This window comes from Castor canadensis, chromosome 8 (genome assembly GCF_047511655.1).
Source record: "Castor canadensis chromosome 8, mCasCan1.hap1v2, whole genome shotgun sequence".
Classification (NCBI taxonomy): Eukaryota; Metazoa; Chordata; class Mammalia; order Rodentia; family Castoridae; genus Castor; species Castor canadensis.
In genome coordinates, this window is record NC_133393.1 from 150,253,469 (window position 1) to 150,278,814 (window position 25,346).

Genomic DNA, 25,346 nt, shown 5'->3' on the forward strand with positions numbered 1-25,346 from the left:
ATTCCAGGCACTGAGTTCAAACCCCAGTCCCCCACCACCCCAAACAAAGAAAATTGGGTGGCTCTTAAAAAAAAAAATGAGGTAACTTAGACAGTAAAATCACTCTGGAAACCCCCAACCCACACACAGTGACAGGCTGTGTTACATGCCTGGTCAGACTATGCACACACAGGCCTGCAGTTCATTGTACTCATCACTGTGACCACTGTTCTCATTATCATTGAGTTTTCCTGTTTTTTTGGTTGGTGGTGGTAGGGTGCATTTTGGGTTTTTTTGGGGTTTTTTTGTTGTCTTTTTGCGGTGCTAAGGACTGAATCAAGGGGCCCCATCCATGCTAGACAAGCGCTCTACCACTGAGCTTCACCACCAGTCTAAGTTGATTATTCGTAATGATGATTTACCAGGTACATTTATTTTCCTTGATTTACTTAGCACTCTGTTCCCCCATTCCTGGATTTTAAATTGTTTCACTATTATAAATAATATTATTTCACTATTACAAGTAATGCTGTAAAGAAATCCTTATACAAAACTTTTTTGTCTTGTGGTTATTGGGGTTTAAACTCAGGACCTCCTGCTATTTAGGCAGGTACTCTACCACTTGAGCTACTCCGCCCGCCCCTCAAAATCTTTATTCACATTAATTTTTGTTTGTTTTGATTTGTTTGAGACAAGGTCTTACAAAGTAGCCCAGGCTGGCTTTGAACTTATGATTCTCCTACCTTGGCCTCCCGAGAGGTAGGATTATCAGCAAGCACCACCACACCCAGCTTATTGCCACATTATTTCTAAACTTAGTTGTTCACAATGAAAATTTTGGGTCAGAGTACCTGGACATTGTTGGTTTTGTTTTTTTAAGTTTTGGTAAACATTATTAAATTTTACATCCATTTTGACCACTTCATAGGGACAGTTAATATTTAATGTAAGCATATACAGCAGACACTGAAACTCATCTTTAAGATTTGTTTCGTACTGAGAATGTAGCTTGGTGGCAGAGTGGCTCATGTAGCATGGCCCTGGCACATGTGAGAACCCTAGCTTTTGACCCCAGTACCACCAGGTCTTAAAAAAAAAAAAGGACTATTTAAGGCTTTCTTATTTCTGTAGTTTGTTTTCCCTCCAGTCACTCAGGTATTGGGAGTAGCATATTCTAGCAGGCTTCTGTCTTGCCTTTAAATTGCTGTCGTTTTGCACCTGCAATGCTTCATTAAATGACATGTTGATTGCAACAAGATTGTCACTTTCTCCAGCTCAGCTGGAGCTTGAAGGACTTTTGAGCTAGCATAATTAACTCCCTGCAGTGGGAATGTGCAAACCTGCACTTTAATTACTCTGCAACCCAGGTATGAACAGCTGTTTGCCAAGAGTTTAGTGATGCTTCTCTTAGGTCCTTTTGTAACTTTGAAGGAGGCACCGTATCTGCAACCTACAGAAGGAAGAGGTTGAGTAAGGCTAGATAAGAACTCCTTGTAAATGCAACTTTTATAGTCCCTGAAACTGTCAATTTATGGGACAGGAGATGAAGCTATTTAAATATAAGAATGCCTTGTGTTGGCATTCCTGTGCTTTTAAGTCTATATCTTTTAAAAATGTGTTCTAGTTTTATCTTTTTTAAACTTTATGTAATGAAGTCATACAGTATATACCTCCCTCCCTTTGTTTGTCTTATTTTTACTTAAAATTATGTCTAAGATTTTCCCATGTTCCTTTGGGCAGTTGGGCTTCATATAGTATTCCATTATATGAGTATACCATAACGTATTTACCTTTTCTACTCCTGACTGTTGATACACATTTGAGTTGTTCCTAGATGTTTGCTAGTAAGAAAATTCTTATTTGTCTCATAGGGTGTGTTTCTCTGGGGCATGTTCTTTAAATTGGGGTTTTGTTAGCTAATTTTGAGTAGTGGGAATGGTGTTGGAGGGGTGCAGAATAATAGACTCTTGGCAAAGGGTGGCATCCATTCTTAACACTGAAGAGAAGTGGGTTGATCCAGAGACCAGCTGATTTGTTCAGTGGAGCTGCTAAAACTAAACAAAGAAGGAACTGAAAGCTTTGGCCATGTCCATTTATTTTGGAGGCCTGAAGATTGGAAGACAAAAGAAGCAGAGAGCACTCTTTGAATCATAGAAGAAAACTTAGGAAAGGACTCAGTGCAGGGCTGTCCAATAGAAATACAGCATGAGTCAATAATGTAACTAAGAATTTTAATAGTCACGTTTAAGAAGGTAAAGAGAAAGTCATAAACCGGTCTTAATAATAAATATTATTATACATAATACTATTCTTTAACTATTATATTTAATTATATATGTTCTTTAACTCTGGATCCAGAATATCGTTTTCCCATGTAATCAGTGCTTAACATTATTACTGAAATTTTTACTTCCTTTAACACAAAGTCTTTGAAATCTGACTTACATTTTACAATTAAAGCACAACATCTGCATGAGGCTAGTAGTTAATTTGTTGGACTGCATAGGCCTAGAGAATTATATTAGTTCTCTAGAGCCACCACAAAAAATTACCACAAATCATGTGGCTTAAAACAACAGAAATTGATTCTCTCCTTCTTCTGGATATTGCAAGTGTAAAATCAAAGTGGTATCAGTGTTGGTTCCCTGAGGCCAGGCATAGTGGTTCATACCTATAATCCCAGCCCTCAGGAGGTGGATGCAGGAGGATTGTGAGTTCCAGGCCAGTTTGAGCTACATAATGAGCCCTGTATCAAAAAACTTAAAAGAATAGAAAAAGAAGAAGAGCCTTTAGGGTTTGGTTTGGTGCATGCAATTTGATGACTAGGACAGAAACCCTTACTTGTACTAATCCTTACTTGTGTAGTGCCCACTGGTGACAAAGCAAAAGTAATGTTTGTGTTTTTAAGGAGGATGTTCAAGGCTGGGGTGCGCTCAGTGGCAGACAGATTGCCTAGTGTGTGCAAGGCCCTGCTTGATCCCTAGCACTGACAACAAAACAAACTGAAGGACTAAGGACTAAAACAGATTAAATCTTACAGCAGAGAGAAGAAATGCCATCATTCTGAGTGAGGTTAGCCTGGCCCAAAAGACCAAAAATCGTATGTTCTCCCTCATATGTGGACATTAGATCAAGGGCAAACACAGCAAGGGGACTGGACTTTGATCACAAGATAAAAGCGAGAGCACACAAGGGAGGGGTGAGGATAGGTAAGACACCTAAAAAATTAGCTAACATTTGCTGCCCTTAACGCAGAGAAACTAAAGCAGATACCTTAAAAGCAACTGAGGCCAATAGGAAAAGGGGACCAGGAACTAGAGAAAAGGTGAGATCAAAAAGAATTAACCTAGAAGGTAACACACATGCACAGGAAATTAATGCGAGTCAACTCCCTGTATAGCTATCCTTATCTCAACCAGGAACACTTGGTCCTTCCTATTATTGCTTATACTCTCTCTTCAATAAAATTAGAGATAAGGGCAAAATAGTTTCTGCCGGGTATCAAGGGGGTGGGGGGGAGAGGGAGGGGGCAGAGTGGGTGGGAAGGGAGGGGGTGGGGGCGGGGAGAGAAATGACCCAAACATTGTATGTACATATGAATAAAAAAAGAGAGAGAGAAGAAATGCATGAACAGAATTGAAAACCCTTACTTGCAGTCTTTGAAGGACATTGGGGGTGTTCAGGGGGAGTTTAGTTATGACAATGCCTCCTTCCTGCCCACATCCTGAATTTGCAAGGTGGAAGAAGTCATACTGGGACCAAAATACCCCTTCCCAGACCAGCGAAGTGGGCATTGGTGCATGGGAGTTCCTCATGCCGAGTTCCAGATCCACCCATGTTATCAGGAAGGGACAGTCCTCCCTACAGGCTTGCCGCCAAGACGGGCAGAGAATGAGTGCTTTGCCATGGGGGGCTGGTGCCTCACGCCTGCAATCCTAGCCACTCAGGAGGCAGAGATCAGAGGATCATGGTTCAAAGCCAGCCTGGGCAAATAGTTCAGGAGACCCTATCTGGAAAAGACCCATCACAAAAATAGGGTTGATGGAGTGGCACAAGGTGAAAGCCCTGAGTTCAAGCCGAGTACTGCCAAAAAAAAGAAAAAAGCTTATGGCCAATTCCAGGCAACAATGTAAATTAGATTTTCAGAAAGATGGCTTGTGAGCACTTTTGACAGTAGTCTGTAATTATTGTTTGCTACCAAGTTTTACTTGACTTACTCCCTTCTCTGCTTGATAAAAAATTAGATATAGTTGTTGGACCTCTGCTTAACAGGCCATTTGACATCTGTCTTCGTTTTGGATGAGATGGGAAAACATAGGCTAAATGCTAAAATAGTTGTGTAGATTAGTAAGTGATTGACTGTTGGCAAGTTGATCAGTCTTAAGTTAGAAGAAGCTTTGAGAGGCACTACTAGACTACACTCAGTTCTGTTGAAAGCCACATTCCCTTTGGCAATCGGATGATGCAGTACAGAGTGTGGATAGGTAGAAGAACAAAGAACCTCATGAGTGACTCTTAAGCTGTAATATGGGTTCACTCATTTAATAGTTATTCATCCAGTATCCACTATGTGCCAGGCACATAAAGATAAGTGTTAGGTCTGAATTTGAATTTTTAAGAAAATAAGATCTTTTTTTAAATCTGCATGGGTTAAATATTAAGTATTTAATATACTTACTATTATAGAGATGTAACTCAGAGATAAAGCCCTTGCCTGTTATATGGTTTGCTCCCCAGCAACAAACAAACAAACGGGTAGAGCAAAATATTTTAAATTACTGTAGATTTTAATTGATGTTGAGCTTAGTGTTTGAATTGGGAGTAAGGATGTGGTCACCAGAGAACCTGAGATCTTAGGCATTATTAATGAAAGCTTGGATTTGAACAGAATGCTTAGATGTTTTCCAGATTTTAAAATTCATCATCTTTATTGTAGAAAATTAGAAAATCTAAGAAAATAATTTAAAAACTCGTATAATCTCACTGCCCAATGACAGTTCCATCAAAAGTCTTTTCACAGAAAAAAATTTGATTTTGATAAATTCTAAGAACCCCACCCTCACCCTGCTTTTGTTTTTTGGCTAGGTTTCTGCCTCAATGCTCAAGCAGTTTCCCAACAGTGGCCTGAATCCAGGTCTTTTCAACGTGGGGCCCCAGTTATCTCCTCAACAAATTGCCATGCTGAGCCAACTTCCACAAATTCCCCAGTTCCAGTTGGTAAGTAGTAGACTTGCTGCCTATAACTAAAAAGGATATTTGCTTTTCATTTTGCCTTTAGCTTTGATTTCCTTTGTGTATCTTTGTCATGTTTTATGCTTGAAGGCATTTAGTTTAAACTTTTGTATGCAAATGCTTGAGTATGCTTAAAGATTGATATGTCAACTCAACTGAGATAAACTTAAGCAGTATGAATTTGGTGGCACTTCTCTCATGAATACTTTTGACTCAGTGACCTGCTCACCACTGCGTGAACTCTGCCAGTGCTCTCAGTCAGTCAGTCTTAGGACTTTGGTCTCCTCTTCCCTTCTTGTTTTGTAGGCATGTCAGCTTCTCCTGCAGCAGCAGCAGCAGCAGCAGTTGCTACAGAACCAGAGAAAGATTTCTCAAGCAGTGCGCCAGCAGCAAGAGCAGCAGGTACCTGAGTGGGGAAGGTTCTCCTAGTGCTGAGTGAAGAGTGCTTCTAGGCTTAACCTCTAGAGAAATTGGGGATACTAGCTTATCATTTGTTCCTTTCTCTTGGACCCCTCCTTGATCTGGATGTTGCACACCCAGCTGGCTCGAATGGTGAGTGCACTCCAGCAACAGCAGCAGCAGCAGCAGCAACAGCGACAACCCAGCATGAAGCACTCGCCATCTCACCCTGTTGGACCCAAGCCACATCTGGACAACATGGTACCCAACGCACTGAATGTGGGGCTCCCAGACCTTCAGACCAAAGGGCCAATCTCTGGATATGGTTCTGGTATGTTGTTTGTGGTGAAAAGTACCAATTTAAAAATCTGCTTGTCTACCTTGGCTCCAGGGGCTCACACCTGTAATCCTAGCTGTCAAGAGGCAGAGATAAGGAGGATCATGATTGTGGTTCGAAGCCACACAAAAAAAAACAAAAATAGTCTCAAACTGGGCAAATAGTCCATGAGACCCTATCTCAAAAAAAACCCATTACAGAAAAGGACTGGTAGAGTGGCTTAAGTGGTAAGAGCACTTGCCTAGCAATGGTGAGGCTCTGAGTTCAAACCCCAGTACTGCCAAAAAAATAGATAAATGAAAATCTGCTTGTCTAATCCTGCAGCAGGGTCAGACCCACATTACCTTCCTTTTTTTTTCAGTAGCTTACAGGTAAACAAGATAGATAACTATTCTTGTTTTATAAATAAGATCATGGGATCTGAGGCTTTCAAGTTTTTGGTGGCTTTCCCAGGCTTATCACACAGTAAATAGCAGGAAGGCATGCCAGCCTCTCTAATACTACAACATGTTTGTAAAGAGCACATAGCTAGCTCTCCTTCCAGCAGCAATTTTTAAAAACCAACTGAAATGTTTGTACATGCTATGAATGCCGCCCATGGCTAAAGTTGTGATCTATTAAAATACGTACAAATTGAAGTGTCACTTGACTGATAAAATTGCCTTGTTAAAAAAAGTGAGGAAGTAAGATTTTAAGGCACAGTGATAAAAATTCATCTGATACTACAATTTCATGGGATTTAAATAGAATTAGCACAAGTAAGGCTATACCTTTGACATTCATTAAGAATTTTTTTGGCAGGCAAATCATAGCTCATTTAGAAATGGGAAACATGCCATAAGTAGAATCTAGTCAATGAGGCAGCAGTGATTTAAAAATAAAAGCTAAAAATTAAAAAGACACCATACATCACAGCAGTTTCTTCTCAAACTGACAATACTTAGAATTGAGTTTAGCAAAGAAGATGTTATTTTATGTATGCACAAAACTAAGAGTTGAGGAAAACTGAAATCCCCACTCTTGGGTGACAGAGTAACTAGACAAGTGGGTGCTCTCTTCTCATCCTGGGGTCCTCCTACTGGGAAGAGCAAAAATTTTAGAGCGTCCTTGATCCTAGGTAGTTAAAGGGAATTAATTTCTGGATCCTTAGCTTTTACCAACTATGCTCTTAAAAATGATCTACCTAAAAACTGACTTAATAGAATAGCTTCTTGGGCTTGGGTGTGACTCAGTGGTAGAGTGCTTGCCTAGCATGCACAAAGCCTTAGGTTCAGTCTCTTGTACTTAAAAAAAAAAAAAAAAAGGACAAAAACAGCTCTTCCTACAGTTGACATAGAAAGGCAGGCTCTGCCCATGCCATCTCTTACTATCTATCATATGCTCTCCTGGACCTTAGAATATCAGGGTGCCAAGTATGGAGGAACTTCTCATAATAACTCACGAAGGTAGAGTGACCACTGGGTTTCATCCTTTACCTTGTTAATCATATTTTCTTTTAGGCATGATGAAGTCCACTGGAGGAACCTGGATATTTTAGCATGTGTAAGCTGTTCTGAATTTAGATATAGCATGTGATGACAAAGCAAGGCAATCTGTGTCCTTCTCACCCTTGTCAAAAAGGGAATGTAACTCAGTAGAGTGCTTACCTACCAAGTGCCAAGGCCCTTGGTTGGATCCCCAGCACTGTGCAAAATAAAATAAGTGCAGTAGTTCCATGCAAGGAGCCAAAGGCAGATTTTTCACGCTTAAATGCACACTGTTCTTCTCATTGTCTCTCTATCCTCATCCCAAGCTCATGTCACTAGGTGGAGGAAAACCCCCTTCCACAGCTAGAACAGTATAGCCTAGTGACTCTGACACTTTTAAATATACATGTTCTGCTCCTACTAAAAAGTAAAAAAGGATATGTTGGCTATGATTCTGTTAATTTTTAGTAGCATATCTTTATTTATTTATTTATTTAGGTGGTTCTCAGTGCCTCACAATTACTAGGCAGGCACTCTCACTTGAGTCACACTCCCAGTTCTTTTTTTCATTTTAGTTATTTTTCAGATAATGGTCTCGTGTTTTTGCCTCGGGGTGGTCTAGGACCACAGTCCTCCTACCTGTGCCTCCCTCAGTGTGTCACTACATTGAGATGGGGGCTTGCTAACTTTTTGCCAAGGCTGGCCTTGAACTGTGATCCTCCTAATCTCTGCAGTAGCTAGGATCCTTTCTCACTTATTTAAACTCAGAAAATTATCTGTGTAAATGATCGAATTTTATTAAGTAAATGGTTTGTGATTATTTTCCTTGAATCTTAATCCTTTATAATAATTCTAGGATCAGAGTACACTGAAGAAATTTTGTGGGTTTTGTCATGTTCTTATTTCTTAAATAATTACTAAATTCAGGTACGCATTATATTACTCCAAATTAATTCAGGAGAAGGATCATTAAAAAGTTAGTAGTTTATTTTTATATTTACATTGTTTAACTTATTAAACAATAAGTAAATTGATTTTCTGTTTTTTTGGGGGGCTGGGACTGGAGTTTGAACTCCACTTTGCAAGTGTGAAGCCCTGACTCCAAAACTGAATCCTGAAAAAAAAAAAAAAAAAGGCAGGAGCTCCACCACTTGAGCCATACCTCTAGACCTCCAGTCCATTTTGTTCTGGTTACTTTGGAGATGTGGTGGTCTTGTGGACTTTTTGTCCAAGATCAGCCTTGAACTAATGTCCTGCTTTCTTAGCCTCCCAAGCAGCTAGGGTTATAGTGTGAACCACTGATACCAGACTGGTAAATTAATTTTACTAGGTCAGTCTTTTTTTTTTGGTGTTTGGGATCAAGGTCAGGGTCCTGTACATGCCAGGTAAGCACTATATACCCTGTACCACTGAGCTTCACCCCCAACCCAGGTCTTTATCATTTTAATTATGTTAACAGTCTCCATTATAAGATGCATTTTATGAGCTAGTTCAGTTACAGCTTTCCTTAATTCATTTATTTAAATTGAAAAATGTATTTTGGGACTGAAAATACGTTTAATTTGGCTGCATGTTTTGAATAAACTAAACTTGCAGCAATAAGATTTTGATGAAAATATATTTAAAACATATACAGAGATTAAATTTTTCCAAAAACATGAAATATCAATACAAAATACTTCAATTTTCCTAATGCTGAGTATATCAAACTATAAACAATACCTCTAGGTGAAAGGGTAGCAAGAAAAATTTAAAGTTTCTTAATGTGTTGTTTCTTGGTTTTTTGTTTTTCATTTTGCCAGTACAAGAGTTTGAACTCAGGTTAATTAGGCAGGTGTTCTACCTCCTGAGGCAGGCATCTAGTCCATCTTCGTATGTCTTGATACTGTGTTTCTTAATAAGCCTTTTTTGCTATGTTTCCTCAAAATTAAAAGGTTGAATGACTAATAACTGCTCAAGTAATTCTCACTGATTCTTTTGTAAATACGGATGGTTTCTAATTCTTTGCTTTTTGCAAAATTGGAAATATATTTATCTACAAATTGTGTTCAGTATCTGTGTTACTGTTGGAGCAGAGGAAAGGACCTGTACCTGGAAAGGAACCCAGACAATTAAGTGATGTTCTAACTCTTGTTCCCATCTACTTACTTACATGATTATAAATTTTAAATATAGTACAGTAGTGTGAACTTTATCTCCCTCCACTAGTGAGTCATCATTGTCTAGAAATATCTGAACTAATTGAGAAAGTCACTCATAACAAAATACATTTCCAATAACATTTTCCTTTTTTGTGTTTAAAATTTGTCAAATTTTATAATATTTATGTAGTGCTTCAAGTGAAGAGTAGAGCTATGAATATTTGAGATTATGAAAATGACAGAAATTTGTTTCTGTATCTCTATATGCTAAGGTTTTCATGTGGACATGGAATAGTTTTATTATGATGGGCAATTCTCTTATAATTGTTAGAATAACAGTAGGTTGGGTTTTTTGTTTCTGCTTTTGCTTTTTTTTTTGGTGTTGAGGGATTAGACCCAAGGCTTTGCACTTGTCAGGCAAGTTCTCTACCACTGAGCTATATCATAACCCCAGTAGTTCTTTTTAATCTAAATGTAGTAGAACTACAGAGAAAGGTGGTAAAGGTGTGATTAGTTAAAGGAGAAGTTAATTTGAGGTGTAAGAACCAAGCCAGATGGTAGTGGTGAACAGAAGATGAACTAGAGTGTGTGGAGCAGAAGAAAGTGAATCTGGCATGGTCAGAAAGGTAGGTAAAGGATTATACTCACAGGAATGATAAGAAGTAAAAGACATGTTCTGGACTTGAGGCTTTGCTCAAATAATAGAACACCTGCCTAGCAGGCATGAGGCCCTGAGTTCAAACTCCAGTACTGTCTCCCCGATACCCCCAATAAAAAAGGCAAGTTCTGATGAAATAAGTCCAAGGGAAGGCATGAAGCATGTTTTATCTCTACTTGTACCCTGGCTCCTTCTGTAGAGCCTGGCATGAAGTAGGCTGTCTATAAATATTCATTGAACTGAACTAAATGGCTTGTTTGATTTGGGTTAAAGTTCTGTTTTTGTGCACTAGAGAGTTACAGGGAAGCCACTTGGTGGACTGAAGAAGTTTGGTTTTGATGAAGTGGCAAATACAATAAAGTCAGTATTTTTCTGGGTTAGAGTTAGAGCTCGTAAATAGCCAGGGGTCACCAATGAGGTGCCCCTCTGCTCTTTGTTAGGTCAGTCCCCAGTGCACAATGCAACAGAATTTCTTCCATTAAGACTCATTGGGAGTCAGGTGTAAATGGCTCATGCCTGTCATCCTAGCTACCTGGGAGGCTGAGATTGGGAGAATTGCTGATCATGGCCAGCTCTGGCAAATAGTTGGAGAGACCCCATCACCAAAATAACCAGAGCCAGATGGACTGGAGGTGTGGCTCAAGTGTTAAGAGTGCCTGTTGTGGTTTTTTTTTTTTTTTCAGACCCCAGTCACACACACGCACACACACACACAAGACTCCTTGGGAACATTCCATATCCTAGTTACTAGATAGTTTCAAAGAGTCTTGTCTATCTTTCTTCTTTTCTTCTTTCTATTTATTTATTTGTTTGTTTCTTTGTTTATTTATTTAGGCAGTACTAGTAGACCCCAGAACTTCATATATGCTGGGCAAGTGCTCTACCACTGAGCTACATCCCCAATAAACATCATTTTACTGATTTTTTTTTGAGATTTTAATAAAATTAAAATTTTATTATTTCATACTACATTGAGCACATTTTTAAAAATCCATCAGAATCTGAAACTTAAACATAATTGTCAAATGTAATATCAACTCATGAAACTTAACAGTTTTTATATAAAATAGCATTTATTGAAAGTGAACACATGAATACTGTTACTGAAAGGAAAAATGTAAATTAAGGATTAATGTATAAAATGAGCAAAAAATAGTAAGGAAAAATTGTGTCAATAAATGATGTAAAAATCTTAATAAAATAGAGGGACAGATCAATTTATACATTAGGTATCTTAATATTCTAAATTTATTAATTCCTCCTCCTAATGATTTAAAGATATGCTTAAATTCTTCATTTTTATTAGCATATATTCATTGTATGGAGGGAATTGTGACAATTCCGAATAGCCTTACATTGTCATTGGTTAGATCGACCCCACCAACTCCCCCCACAACCCGCTCTGTACCCCACTTAAAGCAATTATAAGAGGTTTCATTGCTCTATTTCATATATGTATATGAAGCCCATCAACAGTATTCTGTCACATTCATCTCTTTCATTCACCCTCCCCATTTTACTGATTTTTGCTCAGGTTTGTAGGTTGAACCTTGAAGGCAGTTTTGTCCCCTGTTCTCTCTCACTTGCTATGGTTTTCTTTCTTACCAAATCCTATGATGTTGTGCTGCCCCATTGTGGTGACACTTGGTCCCCAGAGTTCCAATGAGACAGATGCCCACTTTATTTTTCCTTTTGGCAGGTTTGGGGTTTGAACTCAGGGCTTCTGCACTTGGAAAACAGTGCTCTACCACTTGACCCACACCTCCAGTCCCAGATGCCCACTTTAGTTATGCTTCAATTGGTTGTGCTCAACTCTCCTTCTAAGATTTATAACTTCTAATTTTTTTATCTTTTCATTTTTGACACTATTCAGATTTGAAGTCAGGTCCTTGCGCTTGCTAAGCAGGTGCTCTACCACTTGAGCCCTACCCCAGCCCTGTATCTTGTAATTTTTTACTTCATGAAAAACTCTTAAGGAGCTGAAATAACATTAATGGGTTTTAAAGACATTTTAGAGTAACTTTAAAAAAATTGATGTGTAAGGAATGCTTTCTTATCTTGTTAACCAATTCTTGCTTTTTTTTTTTTTTTATCTTTATAGAATCCTAGGTTATTTTCAGAAACTTCTTTCTCAGTTATTTTTATTGTACATTTTTTTATTTTGGGTGGTACTGGGGATTGAACTCGGGGCTTTGCACTTGCTAGGCAAATGCTCTATCACTTGTCCTACGCCTCTAGTACAGAAACTCTTCAATCTGAGCACCTGAACTTTGATTCTCAGTGAAAGGCAGACGTGTAATATGCCCAAGGAGTAACCTGCTTAGGCCATGAAGGCTTATGTCAGAGAAAGCCCTCACTCCGTTCAACATCCCTGGATTCCAGCCTTACTTCATTTTACATAGGACAGATGAGAAAATATCTTCAGTTTTCCTTTGCTTTGAAAATCATTTAATTTGAAATATTTCCATCTCCTTCCAAAGATTTCTTCTCCCCAGTCACTTGGTCTAGCAAATTCAATTATAAATGTGTGAAACGGGGTTCCCTCTAGAAATATCAACCCTTCTCAGTGAAGAAGGTGTCCAGTTTCCCCTTGGCCTATTATGCATTTATAAAACTATCACAGACCAGTAGAATAAGCACAAGGGAGAAAGGGGAAAAAAAAAATATATATATATATATATGTATATGACCTAGGCCCCAGGGGGATTTGAATCAGTGGAATTTGAAGAATTTCCATCCATAAGACATCACCAGGTGGTTGTAGGGCAAAATGAGTACAGCTCTGTTCTAGACTGGTCAGAACTGCACAGTTTCTTGGCTAAGAGGGGACTAGCATTTGACTCCCACAGGCTGTCATAACTTTGGCTGTGATGGGACTCCTGCCCCCTCCCTAGGATATTGTGCTGCTGTTGCTGCCGCCACTGGCTCTCCACTGCTCATTCTCATTTTTCGACTATTCATTGTTCTTCCCCTTGCCTGTTTCATTTATTTGTTTTAGCCCTTAATTTCACTTTCTGAGAGTCACTGTGAAATGGAAAACAGGTGATGGCCCTGTGTGACTCCATCAACAAGCCTCTCACATGGATGTGCTCTCAGCTCTCTGGTTGTGTGTGGTGAAAGATGGGGGAACTTTATCCACCACAGCTCTTGCTAAGAGCCTGACACTTGGGGCTGTGGCCATGTGAACTTAGAACTTCTTACTGCCTTGTCTAAGTTGCAGGTCTTCCTTGTTGGGTAAAGACTTTCAAATTGGTCTCTTAGGGTCTACCCCAACCTCCATCTACTCCATCCTCAACTGGCAGTTGTCTTTCTAAAACACAAACCTAGAATGGTCAGTGTGTTCTGATATGTAAAGGCCCTTCATTTGCGTTTTTCCCCATTCCCCGCTGCTCTCAGTCTCATTTCATCCCATTAGCAGGGAAACATCAGTGTCCCATTAACTTTTCCCCATTCTCGACACACATGATTGTCTTGAGTCAGAGCTTTGTACTCAGTTTTCTAGGCCCTAGATCATGAGGCCTTCTGCAAAGTCTGACCCAGGTACCCTTGTCACAACCCTGTCATAACCCTGCTCTCTCATATTGGTTCAATGTGTGGTCTCTACCTCAGCTGGAGAGTGGTTGCCCCCAGTGGACTGACACAAATGTTTGTCCAGTGAAAAACTGGAAGTGTGAAGGCATGAGATGAACTTAATTATATGGCAGTGACATATCTTTTCATACATTAACAAAGATGCAACAACTTTTTTAGCAAGCAGGAAACAAGATCACAGTTTATAATCAAGCTATCTATTTCTATGCAAAGAGACATTGTGAATTAGCCTGTGAGTGACAAAGGCATTCATGAGTTCTGCTTGAGAACTTGTGTTACAAATGCAAGAAATATATAGAAAAATATAACCATGATTCTCCATTTCAGGCTTCAGTTCTGGCGGCATGGACTATGGCATGGTTGGTGGGAAGGAGGCTGGGACAGAGTCTCGCTTCAAACAGTGGACCTCCATGATGGAAGGGCTGCCCTCTGTGGCCACGCAGGAAGCCACCATGCACAAAAATGGTAAGAGAACAACAGTGTGCTGTGAGCAGAGCCTTGTCAACAGGCCTTGACCAAGCATCCTAAGCAATGTTTTGTTTGCAACATGGTCTTGGTATGTAGTTCAGGCTAGCCTTGAACTTGTAATCCTCCTGTCTCAGCCTTCCAAGTACTGGCATGACAGATGTGTGCCACCTTACCCAACCTTCCTGTACAGTTAATTTTGAAGTTTGAATCTTCAGCTTGTTCCTAATGTCTTCATATTTTTCCCTCAAATTATGATCACCTATCAGTGGAAAGTTGGGCTTGTAAGTATCTCAAATTACAAGGAATTTAAAGTGCTAGTTCTAATTAAAGGGAGCAAAATTCCCCAACTGCCATGGGATTGAGAATAATAGCTATAAACATGGGTATCCATTAGGGTAAAACCCCAATAATGTGGTAAGAGATCAAAATCAGCTTGTGGAAGGGTTTTTTTTCCTGCCAATTTTATTTTTTATTTTTGAGAGAGAAGAGATCATAACATATCTTGTTGACTATTGGAACAATATTGAACTAATCAGCTTTTGAAAAATAATCTTGCCCTATAAAGTTGGGCAGATGACTAATACATCAAAATATGTGATGCTTGAACTTCTTGTTCCTTGTGAATTTCAGTGTCTTGCAGGACAAGCATTGGAGGGCATTGCAGGCTGTGGTTGAGAATTGGGTTGGCCCTCCTCGCCATAGTTCTCTCTCTCAATTTCCCTAATAAACAGGGAAGAGGTCTGAAACTTCCTGAAGCCTTTGTCTCAACATTTGTTTTATTTGACATAATTCACTTGAACTCAACTGTCTCTATGAGAACCAGATATAAGTAGATGTCTGGCTGTCCTAACTGTAGGACCCTAGCAGGCTCACTTAGTCTATGGCCTTTCAGGTTTCCATTATAAACCCTCTTTAAACAGCCCATCCAGAAGGCTGAGAAGGTTGTCCTCTGGGGCTCTCTGCCTGCCTACCCCAAAGCATGATCAAAATCAAGAGTGATACAAGGAAATTATAAAACCTGTTTATGGCCAGGTGCTGGTGGCTCACACCTATAATCCTAGCTGCTTGGGAGGCTGAGATTAGGAGGATTGCAATTTGAGGCCAGCCTGGACAAATAGTTTGATAGACCCTCTTCTCCAAAATACCCTGAGCAAAATGGGCTGAAGATGTGGCTTGAGTGATAGAGCGCCTGCTTTGCCAGTGGAAAGCCCTAAGTTCAAACCCCATCCCCACCCAAAAAAAAAAATTCCACTTTTGGACTTGGCATTTTCACTGCTTCCTTAGGCTGATAACTTTATCAGTTCCAGGTAGTGAATAAAAAATGGCAGAGAAGCTGGGTACTTGCTACATGTCTGTAATCCTAGCTACTTGGGAGGCTGAGATCAGGAGGATCATGGTTCCAGGTCAGCCTGGGCAAATAGTTCACAAGACCCCATCTCCAAAATAACTGGAGCAAAATGGACTGGAGGTGTGGCTCGAGTAGTAAAGTACCTGCTTTGCAAGTGTGAAGCACTGAGTTCAAACCCTTACACCGCCCCCCAAAAAAAATGGCAAAGAAAGGATATCTTGCAAATAAAATATCCTCTTACCTCTTTAGAGGTTAAAATATTTTCCCTGTTTTCTTAGCAATTCCCAAGGTAATTGAGCTTTTCATTTTCCCCTACTTCACTGTAATGTGCCTCTGAGCCAAACTCCTGTCATTGGCCCCAGAAAAGCAAATATCCTCTTAGTTGAGCCTGGAGATAGTTTTGATGGTACTCTTTTTAGGCCAAACCAAGCAGATTATTTTATTCAATATTTGCACAGTTGCACATATATTTGAATATATTTTCCTGGAAATAATTTTATCTGTTTAAGAGCAACATCCTAAGAATATACTGAGTAATACAATATTTGAGATTCATTTGAGAAACAAGTACAACAGTATCTGATAGGCACCTAAAGTTTTATTTAAAGTGAAACACTTTTTCTTTGACTGAGGAATTTTAAGCTTTTAACTTTTTCCTGCCCCATAACTTACAAAATTCATGAAGGGGGCACCAGCAAAGCCACAGGAATGCCCTCAGAAACATAGCAACAAAGGATTTACTGTTCTTCACGTGTGAGGCCCTGGGTCCGATAGCTGCATAGTTCATTGCTGACCTTGTTCTGGCAAAGACCCTGGCCAGGAATTCTATCTCACTGCCTTGGAATTTAAAGTAATTGCAGATGCCTTTCTCTCCAGTGTGCTCTGCACACTGCTGCCTCTAGCGAAACCTAGATCCAACCAGCGCTGAAGAGCGTTAAGTGCCCCAGTACCACAAAAAAAAAAAAAAAAAAAAAAGCATTAAGTGGATAACATCTGTAGAAATGTCATTTAAAACCCTTCAATGTACTACAGTTTTAATATTTGTCCTATTTCTCAGTCTTCAGTGATTAGTACCAAAATTCATGAATTGCAGTGTGTAAACTTTTCATTGATTTCAAAAGACTATGTGAATTTCAGACTGGAAGGACTATTCAAGAATGATAGATAGGTACTGGTGACTCATGCCTACCTACTTGATTGGCTAAGATTGGGAGGTCAAGGTTCAAGGCCAGCCCAGGTAAATAATTTCCAAGACCCCATCTTTAAAATAACCAGAGCAAAATGGACTGAAGGTGTGATTCAAACAGTAGAGTGCCTGCTTTGCAAGAGTGAAGCATTAAGTTCAAACCCTCGTCCTGCCACAAAAAAGAATGAGAACAGTCCTGTGGGTACATGAGAAACTGAGAGGTCCTGAGAGGTGAGATAAATTGTTATGGTCATGCTCCTTCCATGCAGCCTCATATTCCAATGCTGCTTTTTACTCCATGAGCTTCAAAAAACTATTTAAATTTCTCTGGGGGGGTTGGGATGTAAAAAAAAAAAGCCAGGCACCAGTGGTTCATGTCTGTAATCCTAACTACTCAGGAGGATCTCCATTCAAAGCCAGCCTGGCCAAATAGTTTGTGAGACCCTATCTCAAAAACACCCATCACAAAAAAGGGCTGGTGGAGTAGCTCAAGGTGTAGGCCCTGAGTTCAAACCCTAGTACCCCCACCCCCCAAAAAAACAGAAAATAGGGCTAGGGGCATAGCTCAAGTGGTAGAGCACTTGGTTGGTAAGTAGGAGGCCTTAGATTCAATCTCCATTACCGCCAAAAAAATATCTTTACAAGTAATCTTTCTGAATTAATTACCTCTCTTTCTTTTTAGGCGCTATAGTGGCCCCTGGTAAAACCCGAGGAGGGTCACCATACAACCAGTTTGATATCATCCCAACTGACACACTGGGTGGCCATACGGGTCCTGCTGGTGATAGCTGGTTACCTGCCAAATCTCCACCAACAAATAAAATCGGAAGTAAATCCAGCAATGCCAGTTGGCCTCCAGGTATTGTCCATGAAATGCTTTTTCTAGAATAGCACTTGTTCATTCATCAGTAATTATTGTCTGATAAAGGCAGGGCATGTGCTGTGAGATGTGTACTGTGGGAAATGAAAATTTTCTCTAGGTGGAACATCTGGGGATGAAGGAAGGTTGACCTTGTAGTATCTGGGACTTGTCATTTGTCCTGTGCATAGAATGCCTGTAACATGGGCTCTTTTGACAGACTCAAGTATCTGTTGAATTGATTGGTTTATTCTTTAGATAAATATTATGTTAGGTTCCAGGTCTACAGTAGTGAATACATTGAGATTATTTGTTAATTTATCTCTGCCCCACTTAGTAATCTATTTCCATTGTAGGAAATTTAGTAAAGTGAAAATGAAAATCAGTGAGGCTCAAGTGGTAGAGCACTAGGCCCTGAGTTCAAACTCCAGTACCACCCCCCAAAAAATCAGTAATTCTATAAATAAATATATGTGTCCTTCTAGACTTCTTTCTGTGCATATATATTTGTGACATGAATATAGTTTTATTAGAGTGAGATGAAATGATACATCTTATTTATCTATAGTGCATATTGCTCTTCCCCAACATGATTAGGAAAATAAGCTTATTAATTCTATCACATAGCCTTAAATGAAACAAACTTCAAACAATATAAACATTATATGCTTTCATATATAGTATAGACTTTTTAATGATTAGCTAAATTATTCCTGCTTATTATTCCTAGATGCTCTATGTACCTATGGTCATTTTGGTTTTGTTTTTGTTTTTTGGTGCACTTTGGCCAATATATAGCAAGGAAAATAGGAAAGGTCACTGGTCCCTGGCTTAGATTTTTTCCCAGTTCTTGGCCTAGATGCCCCAGAGTGCCTGCTTCTGCTTTCCCTGCCTGAATTCTTCTGAGAATAGGAGGATCAGGTATCCTGGCCAGACCTGATGAAGCTTGGCCTTCAGATGGACAGACATTATGATAATATAAAGGCACTATTGGAAAATTAGTTCAGGCTAGTTTTTTTAAGTTCATGATGAAAATCTGAGAGACAATAGATTCCTTATTTAGACTTTTCACAGACTCATTTCTTTTATTTAAAAAGTATTTCATCATTATTGGAACAATTTCCTTCCTCCCCTAACTTTTGTTCTCCTTTTCTCAGAATTCCAACCAGGAGTGCCATGGAAAGGTATCCAAAATATTGACCCTGAATCTGATCCCTATGTCACCCCAGGAAGTGTGCTGGGGGGCACAGCCACATCTCCCATTGTAGATACTGACCACCAACTGCTGCGGGATAATACCACAGGTAAATGAGGATCCCTTGTGTGTATCCAGCACCCAGCATTTTCATAGTTACTCGCCTGTGACTCATTTATACCTGTAGATATCTAGTAATTTAACCAGACATTAGAAGAATATTTACTTTTCACATTTGTATGTTTTTAGGTACATTTTATTTTCCCTTCTGTTGAAATATAAATAAAATACACTCAGTGTCTCACTGATTATACTGATATTTATCTTGAACATTTTCTTCTTCTTTGTCACCTCAAGGGTCTAATTCTTCCCTCAACACCTCGCTGCCTTCACCTGGTGCCTGGCCCTACAGTGCCTCTGACAACTCCTTTACCAACGTTCATAGCACTTCAGGTACAAGGGAACCCTGCTTCCCCTTCATTAGCACTTTTCATTCAGTTCCCTTTTATAAAGGAAACTGGTATTTACATCCTAAGGAATATGTTTACAAGAGTTGAGTACCATAGGTCAGCACAGATGGAAGCATGTCTTTTGTACTTTCATCTCCTCCAGGAGCTCTGGTTCATAGGGATAGTATGAGCCAAATGCAATATTGAGGTAAGGCCAATGGTAATAGAATCTCATGGAGCTGGAGGTGTTCTGAGGGCAGAGGTCATGCTTCTCGACCAGCCTGCAAAGGAATCAAGAGCTATGGTATGAGCCATGGTGAGCTATGGTTACTCCTGTGGCAGACAGTGGTAGCTTGTTCTTCCCTAAAATCCTTCTGTTTATAGACAAAGAATATGGGCAGATGGCCAAAGTCAAAAAAAGGAAGGATCTTGATTGATTTTACCAGCAGTACTTGCTGAATTCTGCATGATTGGTTTTTTAAATTAATTAGGTTTTGGCAGTAATGGGATTTGAACTCAGTGCCTCAAGCTTGCTAGGCAGGTGCTCTACCACTTGAGCTGTGCCTCCAGCCCTTAGGATTGTTTCCAGAGAGATAATAAAGGATGGAAAGCTAATGGATACAGTAAGGCTTTGAAGTTGCTTAGCACAGAATTTTATAGATGAGTAGGGAAATCAGTAGTACTTGGCACCTTGGTTCTGAAAAAGTTGGATTTTAAGCCACTAAGTCATGTGGGTTTGTTTTGGACGTGTGGCACAAGTGGTATAGCACCTGCTTTGTAAGCATGAATCCCTTGAGTTCAAACCCCAGTAACACACACACACACAGACACAAAAGAAAGAACAATTATTAAGATTTCTGTGTTTTGTTCAGGAAAAGAAAATAGAGTAGATCCTAAGCTACCCAGTAAGTCCCTGTAAGGTTAATGATCTACAAACTGTCTCCTTTTTCTTTCTACCTCTGTCATAGTAACAGTGCAACAATGACCTACCATTTATTGAATGCGCCTACAAGCCAGGCATCATACTAAACCTTCATCATGAATTCCTTTTTGTCCTTCACTTACAGCTATGAATAGACCCTGTGGTCGTTGGCATTTTGTAGATGGAATACTCAGATTCAAAGATGTTACAAACTGGATATAACATGTGCCTGTAATCCCAGCACGCAGGAGGATCTTGAGTTCAAGGCCAATTGGTGTTACATAGCAAGAACCTGTCTCAAAAAAAAAAAAAAAATGTGTTACAGTTTGTCTCAGATTTGAGCCTAAATTGTAAATGAGGCACAATTCTCATTCTCACCACCATCCTGTATTATATTTTACAGGACTTCATTTACATTAAACTTTTTTTTTTTTTTTTTTTTTTTGTGGTACTGGGGTTTGAACTGAGGGCCTACACCTTGAGCCACTCCACCAGTTCTATTTTATGAAGGGTTTTTCGAGATAGTATCTCATGAACTATTTGCCCAGGCTGGCTTTGAACCAAGATCCTCCTGATCTCTGCCTCCTGAGTAGCTAGGCTTACAGGCATGAGCAACCAGCACTGAGCTACTTAAACCTTTTTTTTAAAAATTATTTTATTAATTTATTTGAGATAGGGTCTCGCTGTGTGGCACAGGCTAGCCCCAATCTCCTGGACTCAGCAGCTGGTATTACATGTGTGTGTAGTTGCTCCTGGCTCTCCTTCAGTTGTTTTACTTCTATAAATGTCGTATAGCTTAACATTTATATCTTTTTCCTGCAGTTGTACATTCACCTGAGACTTGTCTAAAACCAAACCTATACTTCCCCATCCACAAAATTGTCTTCCCTTTTAAACTAATCATTTAATTTTTCTTTAAAAAATAAGCATTGCTTAGTCACAAACTCTCAGTACTTCTCCTTCCTTCCTCTCTCCCCTCACTCTCTGGATCCAGCCAGTGCTCTAGAGTGCCCTCTCTTTTTGATATTTTCACGCATGCATATAATTTCCTTTGGTCAAATTCACCCCCTCTATTACTCTTTCTTACCCTCTCTTTCCCCTTTATTGAACAATTTTTAATGGTTTCATTATTCATCCATGCTAATGAAATACTTCAATCACACAGTGCAATGCTGGCTTTTAAGGGGTGTGTTCTACAGTTGTATTTTTCATATCCATTCCTCCTGCTCCATTTTGTTTGCTGTCACCCTAATTTAAACACTCCAGGCTAAATCTATTACAGAAATCTACTACTAGTACTATAGTCCCATCCTATCATGTGGCCTCCTTACCTCTATGCCCCTGCATAACCAAGATGGAGGAGGACATACTTGGTACAAGGAAAGGCTGTGTTGAACCTTGGTTTCTATTTTTCCAATTTCCTGAGCCTATCCCTTGATACCAATCCTTCAGACCTGTCTCTGCAAAGTCTCAGCTGGCAGCCCAGCACTCTCCTCTGTGTATTGAACACTATGCTGTTGCTGGGGTTACCAGTTCTGTTGTTCCATTGTCTGTCTCCCATCTGAACTAGAAGCTCTTGAGGCTAACTGTATTGTCCATAGCACTGGTTTAGTACCTTATGCATAATAAACCTTAGTGAATGGTTTTAGTGAATTTTTTTTTCCAGTAAAAGTCTGTTTGATCCGTGCGCCAGTGGCTCACACCTATAATCCTAGCTACTCAGGAGGCACGAAATAGGAAGATTGCAGTTCAAGGCCAGCTAGACTAAAAAACAAGATGCTGTCTCAAAAATAGCCAACATAAAAAAGGGCTGGCAGAATGGCTGAAATGGTAGAATACCTGCCTAGCAAGCATGAAACCCTGAGTTCAAAACCTGGTACCACAAAAAAAAAAATCTGTCTGAATGTTGGTATCTAATATGCCAACAAAGTACAAGAAAAACTAGTTTTCAACCAGGCGCTGGTGCTCACACTTGTAATCCTAGCTGCTTGGGAGGCAGAAATCAGGAATATTGCAGTTCAAGGCCAGCCCAGGCAAATAGTTCAAGAGACCTATCTCGAAAATACTTAATGCAAAAAAAGGGCCTGGTGGAGTGGCTCAAGTGGTAGAGGGCCTGTCCAGCAAGGATGAGGCCCTGAGTTCAAACCTCAGTACCACCACAAAAAAAAGGAAAAGAAAAGCTAATTTTCTAATGTGGGCTTTTTCCATGCAGTCAGTGGAAATTTACAGAATAGTGTAATTCTAGGCTAGTTTAATTCTGCTTTTCTTGATGTTCAAGTCTGACAGCTTTAGGAATACATAATCCTTGAGTTTGTTTTTCCTTCAAGCTGTATTTAGCTAAGAAAGTAGCAGAGAATTACTTATCTTATTAAATCTTCAGTTCATATGATAACTTTGTCAATTCAGAGTAACAGTTACTGAAAATTTTATATGAATAAGCACAAAAAAAAATGTTACTTTGTATTGCTACCCTTAAAATGTGTGCTATTAGTTTTTAGAACATGAATGTACATGTGTCTCCATAGAGACAAAATTTGTATATTTGTGGACAGAGGTGGACCATCTAACCTATTGTCTTCTGAATTTTCTCTTCTCACAGCAAAGTTCTCTGATTACAAATCCACATGGTCCCCAGATCCCATAGGACACAACCCCACTCATCTCTCCAACAAAATGTGGAAAAACCACATCTCCTCCAGGAACACTACACCGCTGCCCCGCCCACCTCCTGGCTTGACCAACCCCAAACCGGCATCTCCCTGGAGCAGCACAGCACCCCGATCAGTCAGGGGGTGGGGGACACAGGACTCTCGGCTTGCCTCGGGTGAGAAAGATGTGCCTGAAGGAACTCTGTGTTAGCACAATAGGGAGGACATGAAGAGGGCTACACACAAGAGGACAATGTGGCTGTTTAGTAGAGGAAAATTAAAGTGCAGGCAAAGGGACCCAGGAGCTTTCAAGTGACAGATTGCAAAGTGAGGACACTGGGAGGGATATACTCAAGCACTTGGAGAAGAAAACATGAGGGTCAGGGTCAGATAGAGGAGAGACTTTATAAAAGTAGAGAAAAGACATGTGGTCTACATGAAAATGTTCCTCCCTTGTGGTTTCTTGAGTTCTTTTTTTTTTTTTACTCTTCCTCATCCTTCTTCTGATTGCTTACAGCTTCTACCTGGAGTGATGGTGGCTCAGTTCGTCCTAGTTACTGGCTCGTTCTTCACAATCTCACTCCGCAGGTAACAGTGTTTTCTAGATGGGACTTAATTATATTAAGAGAGAGGGAAGTCAAGCATGGTGTTTACACCTGTAATTCCAACTACTTGGAATGTGGAAGTAGGATGATCAGATGGCCCAGGCAAAAGCACAAGACCCTAGCTGAAGAAAAAACAAAAACTAAAGCAGAAAGAGGGGAGGTCTGGAGGCAGACCTGTTCAAGTGGTAGAGGGCTCTTTCTAGGCCAGGAGTTTAAACCTCAGTACCAGGGGTGGCGGGGTGGGGGGGAAATAAACTAAAAGTGGGGACTATTGACAGATAAGAAATCTCATTTATTTCCTGGTCACTGCAGAGGTTTTGCCTGCAGGAAGTAGGTCTCCCCTCCCCACCAAGGTTCACAGCCTCCTTCAGAAAGAAGGGTACTGGCCACTCGGTCTCCTGTCTGCCTGCAAGATAGTAGAAAAACATGGAATTTTTAAAGCAGTCAGTGGGGTAGTATGATCTGGTGATTCCTATGCACTTATGCCATTGGAATCTGAGACCAAGTAGGAAGGGATATTTTAACCACACACCAAAAAGTTACCTCAGTGGTAGAGCCCTTGTCTAGAATGCACAAGGCCCTGAATTCCATCCCTAGCACCATAAGTTACCTGCTTTAGTTATCCAGCAAGACCTGAGGCTCAATATTAACCATTTCTGTGCTTCTCAAACATCTTTGCAGTAGAATGAATTGGTAGATTTCATAGCTTATATGCCACATGGGCACTTTTAGTTTTGTCTGTCGTCCTCCTTGAATGTAGATGGCATCACTGATTGGCTGTCATCAGAACAAGCCCTCTCAGAGGTGTTTCCAGGGGCTGGAGTTCCTCTACACCTGGCCCCCCTCCCTCTCCCCACAGTTCCTCCATGACTGAAGCATTAACAGCAGCTTTATGTTCAGCACTGCAGTCAAGGTAGATGAACTCATCAAACCTGAGCCCCTGACTTGACAGCACAATCTTTCCAACACTCTTTTCAAAGGACTCAGTTATACCTCCCTCTTCTTGACGTGTAGAATGTCTCGTCTAGCATTTATTCATACATGGATTCATTTTCCAGTGTTCCCATGAAGTTTTTATTATTAAGTCTTTGGCCTCATGTTTGAAATACATACTTAAGCAAAAGTAAGCACATTTCTTCACTATAAGCTTTCTTAGACCCTTTAATAGCTAATGTCTATTATGATTCTCTGGGGAAATAGATCTTTCTATTTCCCCACAGAGAACCCCTTTGTGGGGAGTAAATCCCAGGATTCCTATCTCAAGGTACATTTGAAAAGTTAGGCGGTCCTAACCTGTGTATAATCAACTCAGCTAAAAAGTCCCAGGTTATTTCCTTAACTAATGCTTGACTGAAGTATGAAGACTCCCTCCTACACCCTACTCCTCCACGCTGGAAATCAAACTCCGACCTTATAGGTACTAGGTAGGTTCTCTACCTCTAGCTGCATCCCCAGTCCCTGCATGAAGAATCCTTTTTTTGGGAGGAGAAGGGGGACGATACTGGGCTTTGAAGTTAATATGAAGAATCTCATATGATGATCCTCAAAAGTATGTATGCCAAGGGCTGGTGGTGTGGTTCAAGTGGTAGAGCATTTGATTAGCAAGTGAGAAGCCCTGAGTTCAATCCCCAGTACCAAAAATAAATAAACATATGCTTGCCTCATTTTTTTCCTAAGAGTTTAAGAATTGTCATACCATGTAGCAGTTATAATGCAGGTAAAATGAGAGAAGCAGTAAGGCATAATCTGTCTTGGAAAGAGCCTAAACATGCTAACCAGCCATGCTCACTTGTTCTATCTTATGAAAAATTGTGTGTGTGTGTGTGTGTGTGAAATTGATGAATATGGGGGTGGCTATGTTTG

General features: G+C 40.0%; 1 protein-coding gene across 11 annotated transcripts in view; it reads left to right on the plus strand.

The window, feature by feature from the left end:
• Tnrc6b (trinucleotide repeat containing adaptor 6B) overlaps positions 1-25,346 on the plus strand; it is a 232,192-nt gene that overhangs the window by 202,235 nt on the left and 4,611 nt on the right. For all 11 annotated transcript variants that reach the window (XM_074084538.1, XM_074084540.1, XM_074084541.1 and 8 more), the window contains 9 exons: positions 5,065-5,196; positions 5,518-5,613; positions 5,752-5,941; positions 14,131-14,268; positions 17,488-17,664; positions 18,822-18,968; positions 19,217-19,312; positions 22,830-23,054; positions 23,396-23,466. In XM_074084538.1, the coding sequence (XP_073940639.1) occupies positions 5,065-5,196; positions 5,518-5,613; positions 5,752-5,941; positions 14,131-14,268; positions 17,488-17,664; positions 18,822-18,968; positions 19,217-19,312; positions 22,830-23,054; positions 23,396-23,466 (1,272 nt within the window). The remainder of the gene's footprint in view (positions 1-5,064; positions 5,197-5,517; positions 5,614-5,751; positions 5,942-14,130; positions 14,269-17,487; positions 17,665-18,821; positions 18,969-19,216; positions 19,313-22,829; positions 23,055-23,395; positions 23,467-25,346) is intronic.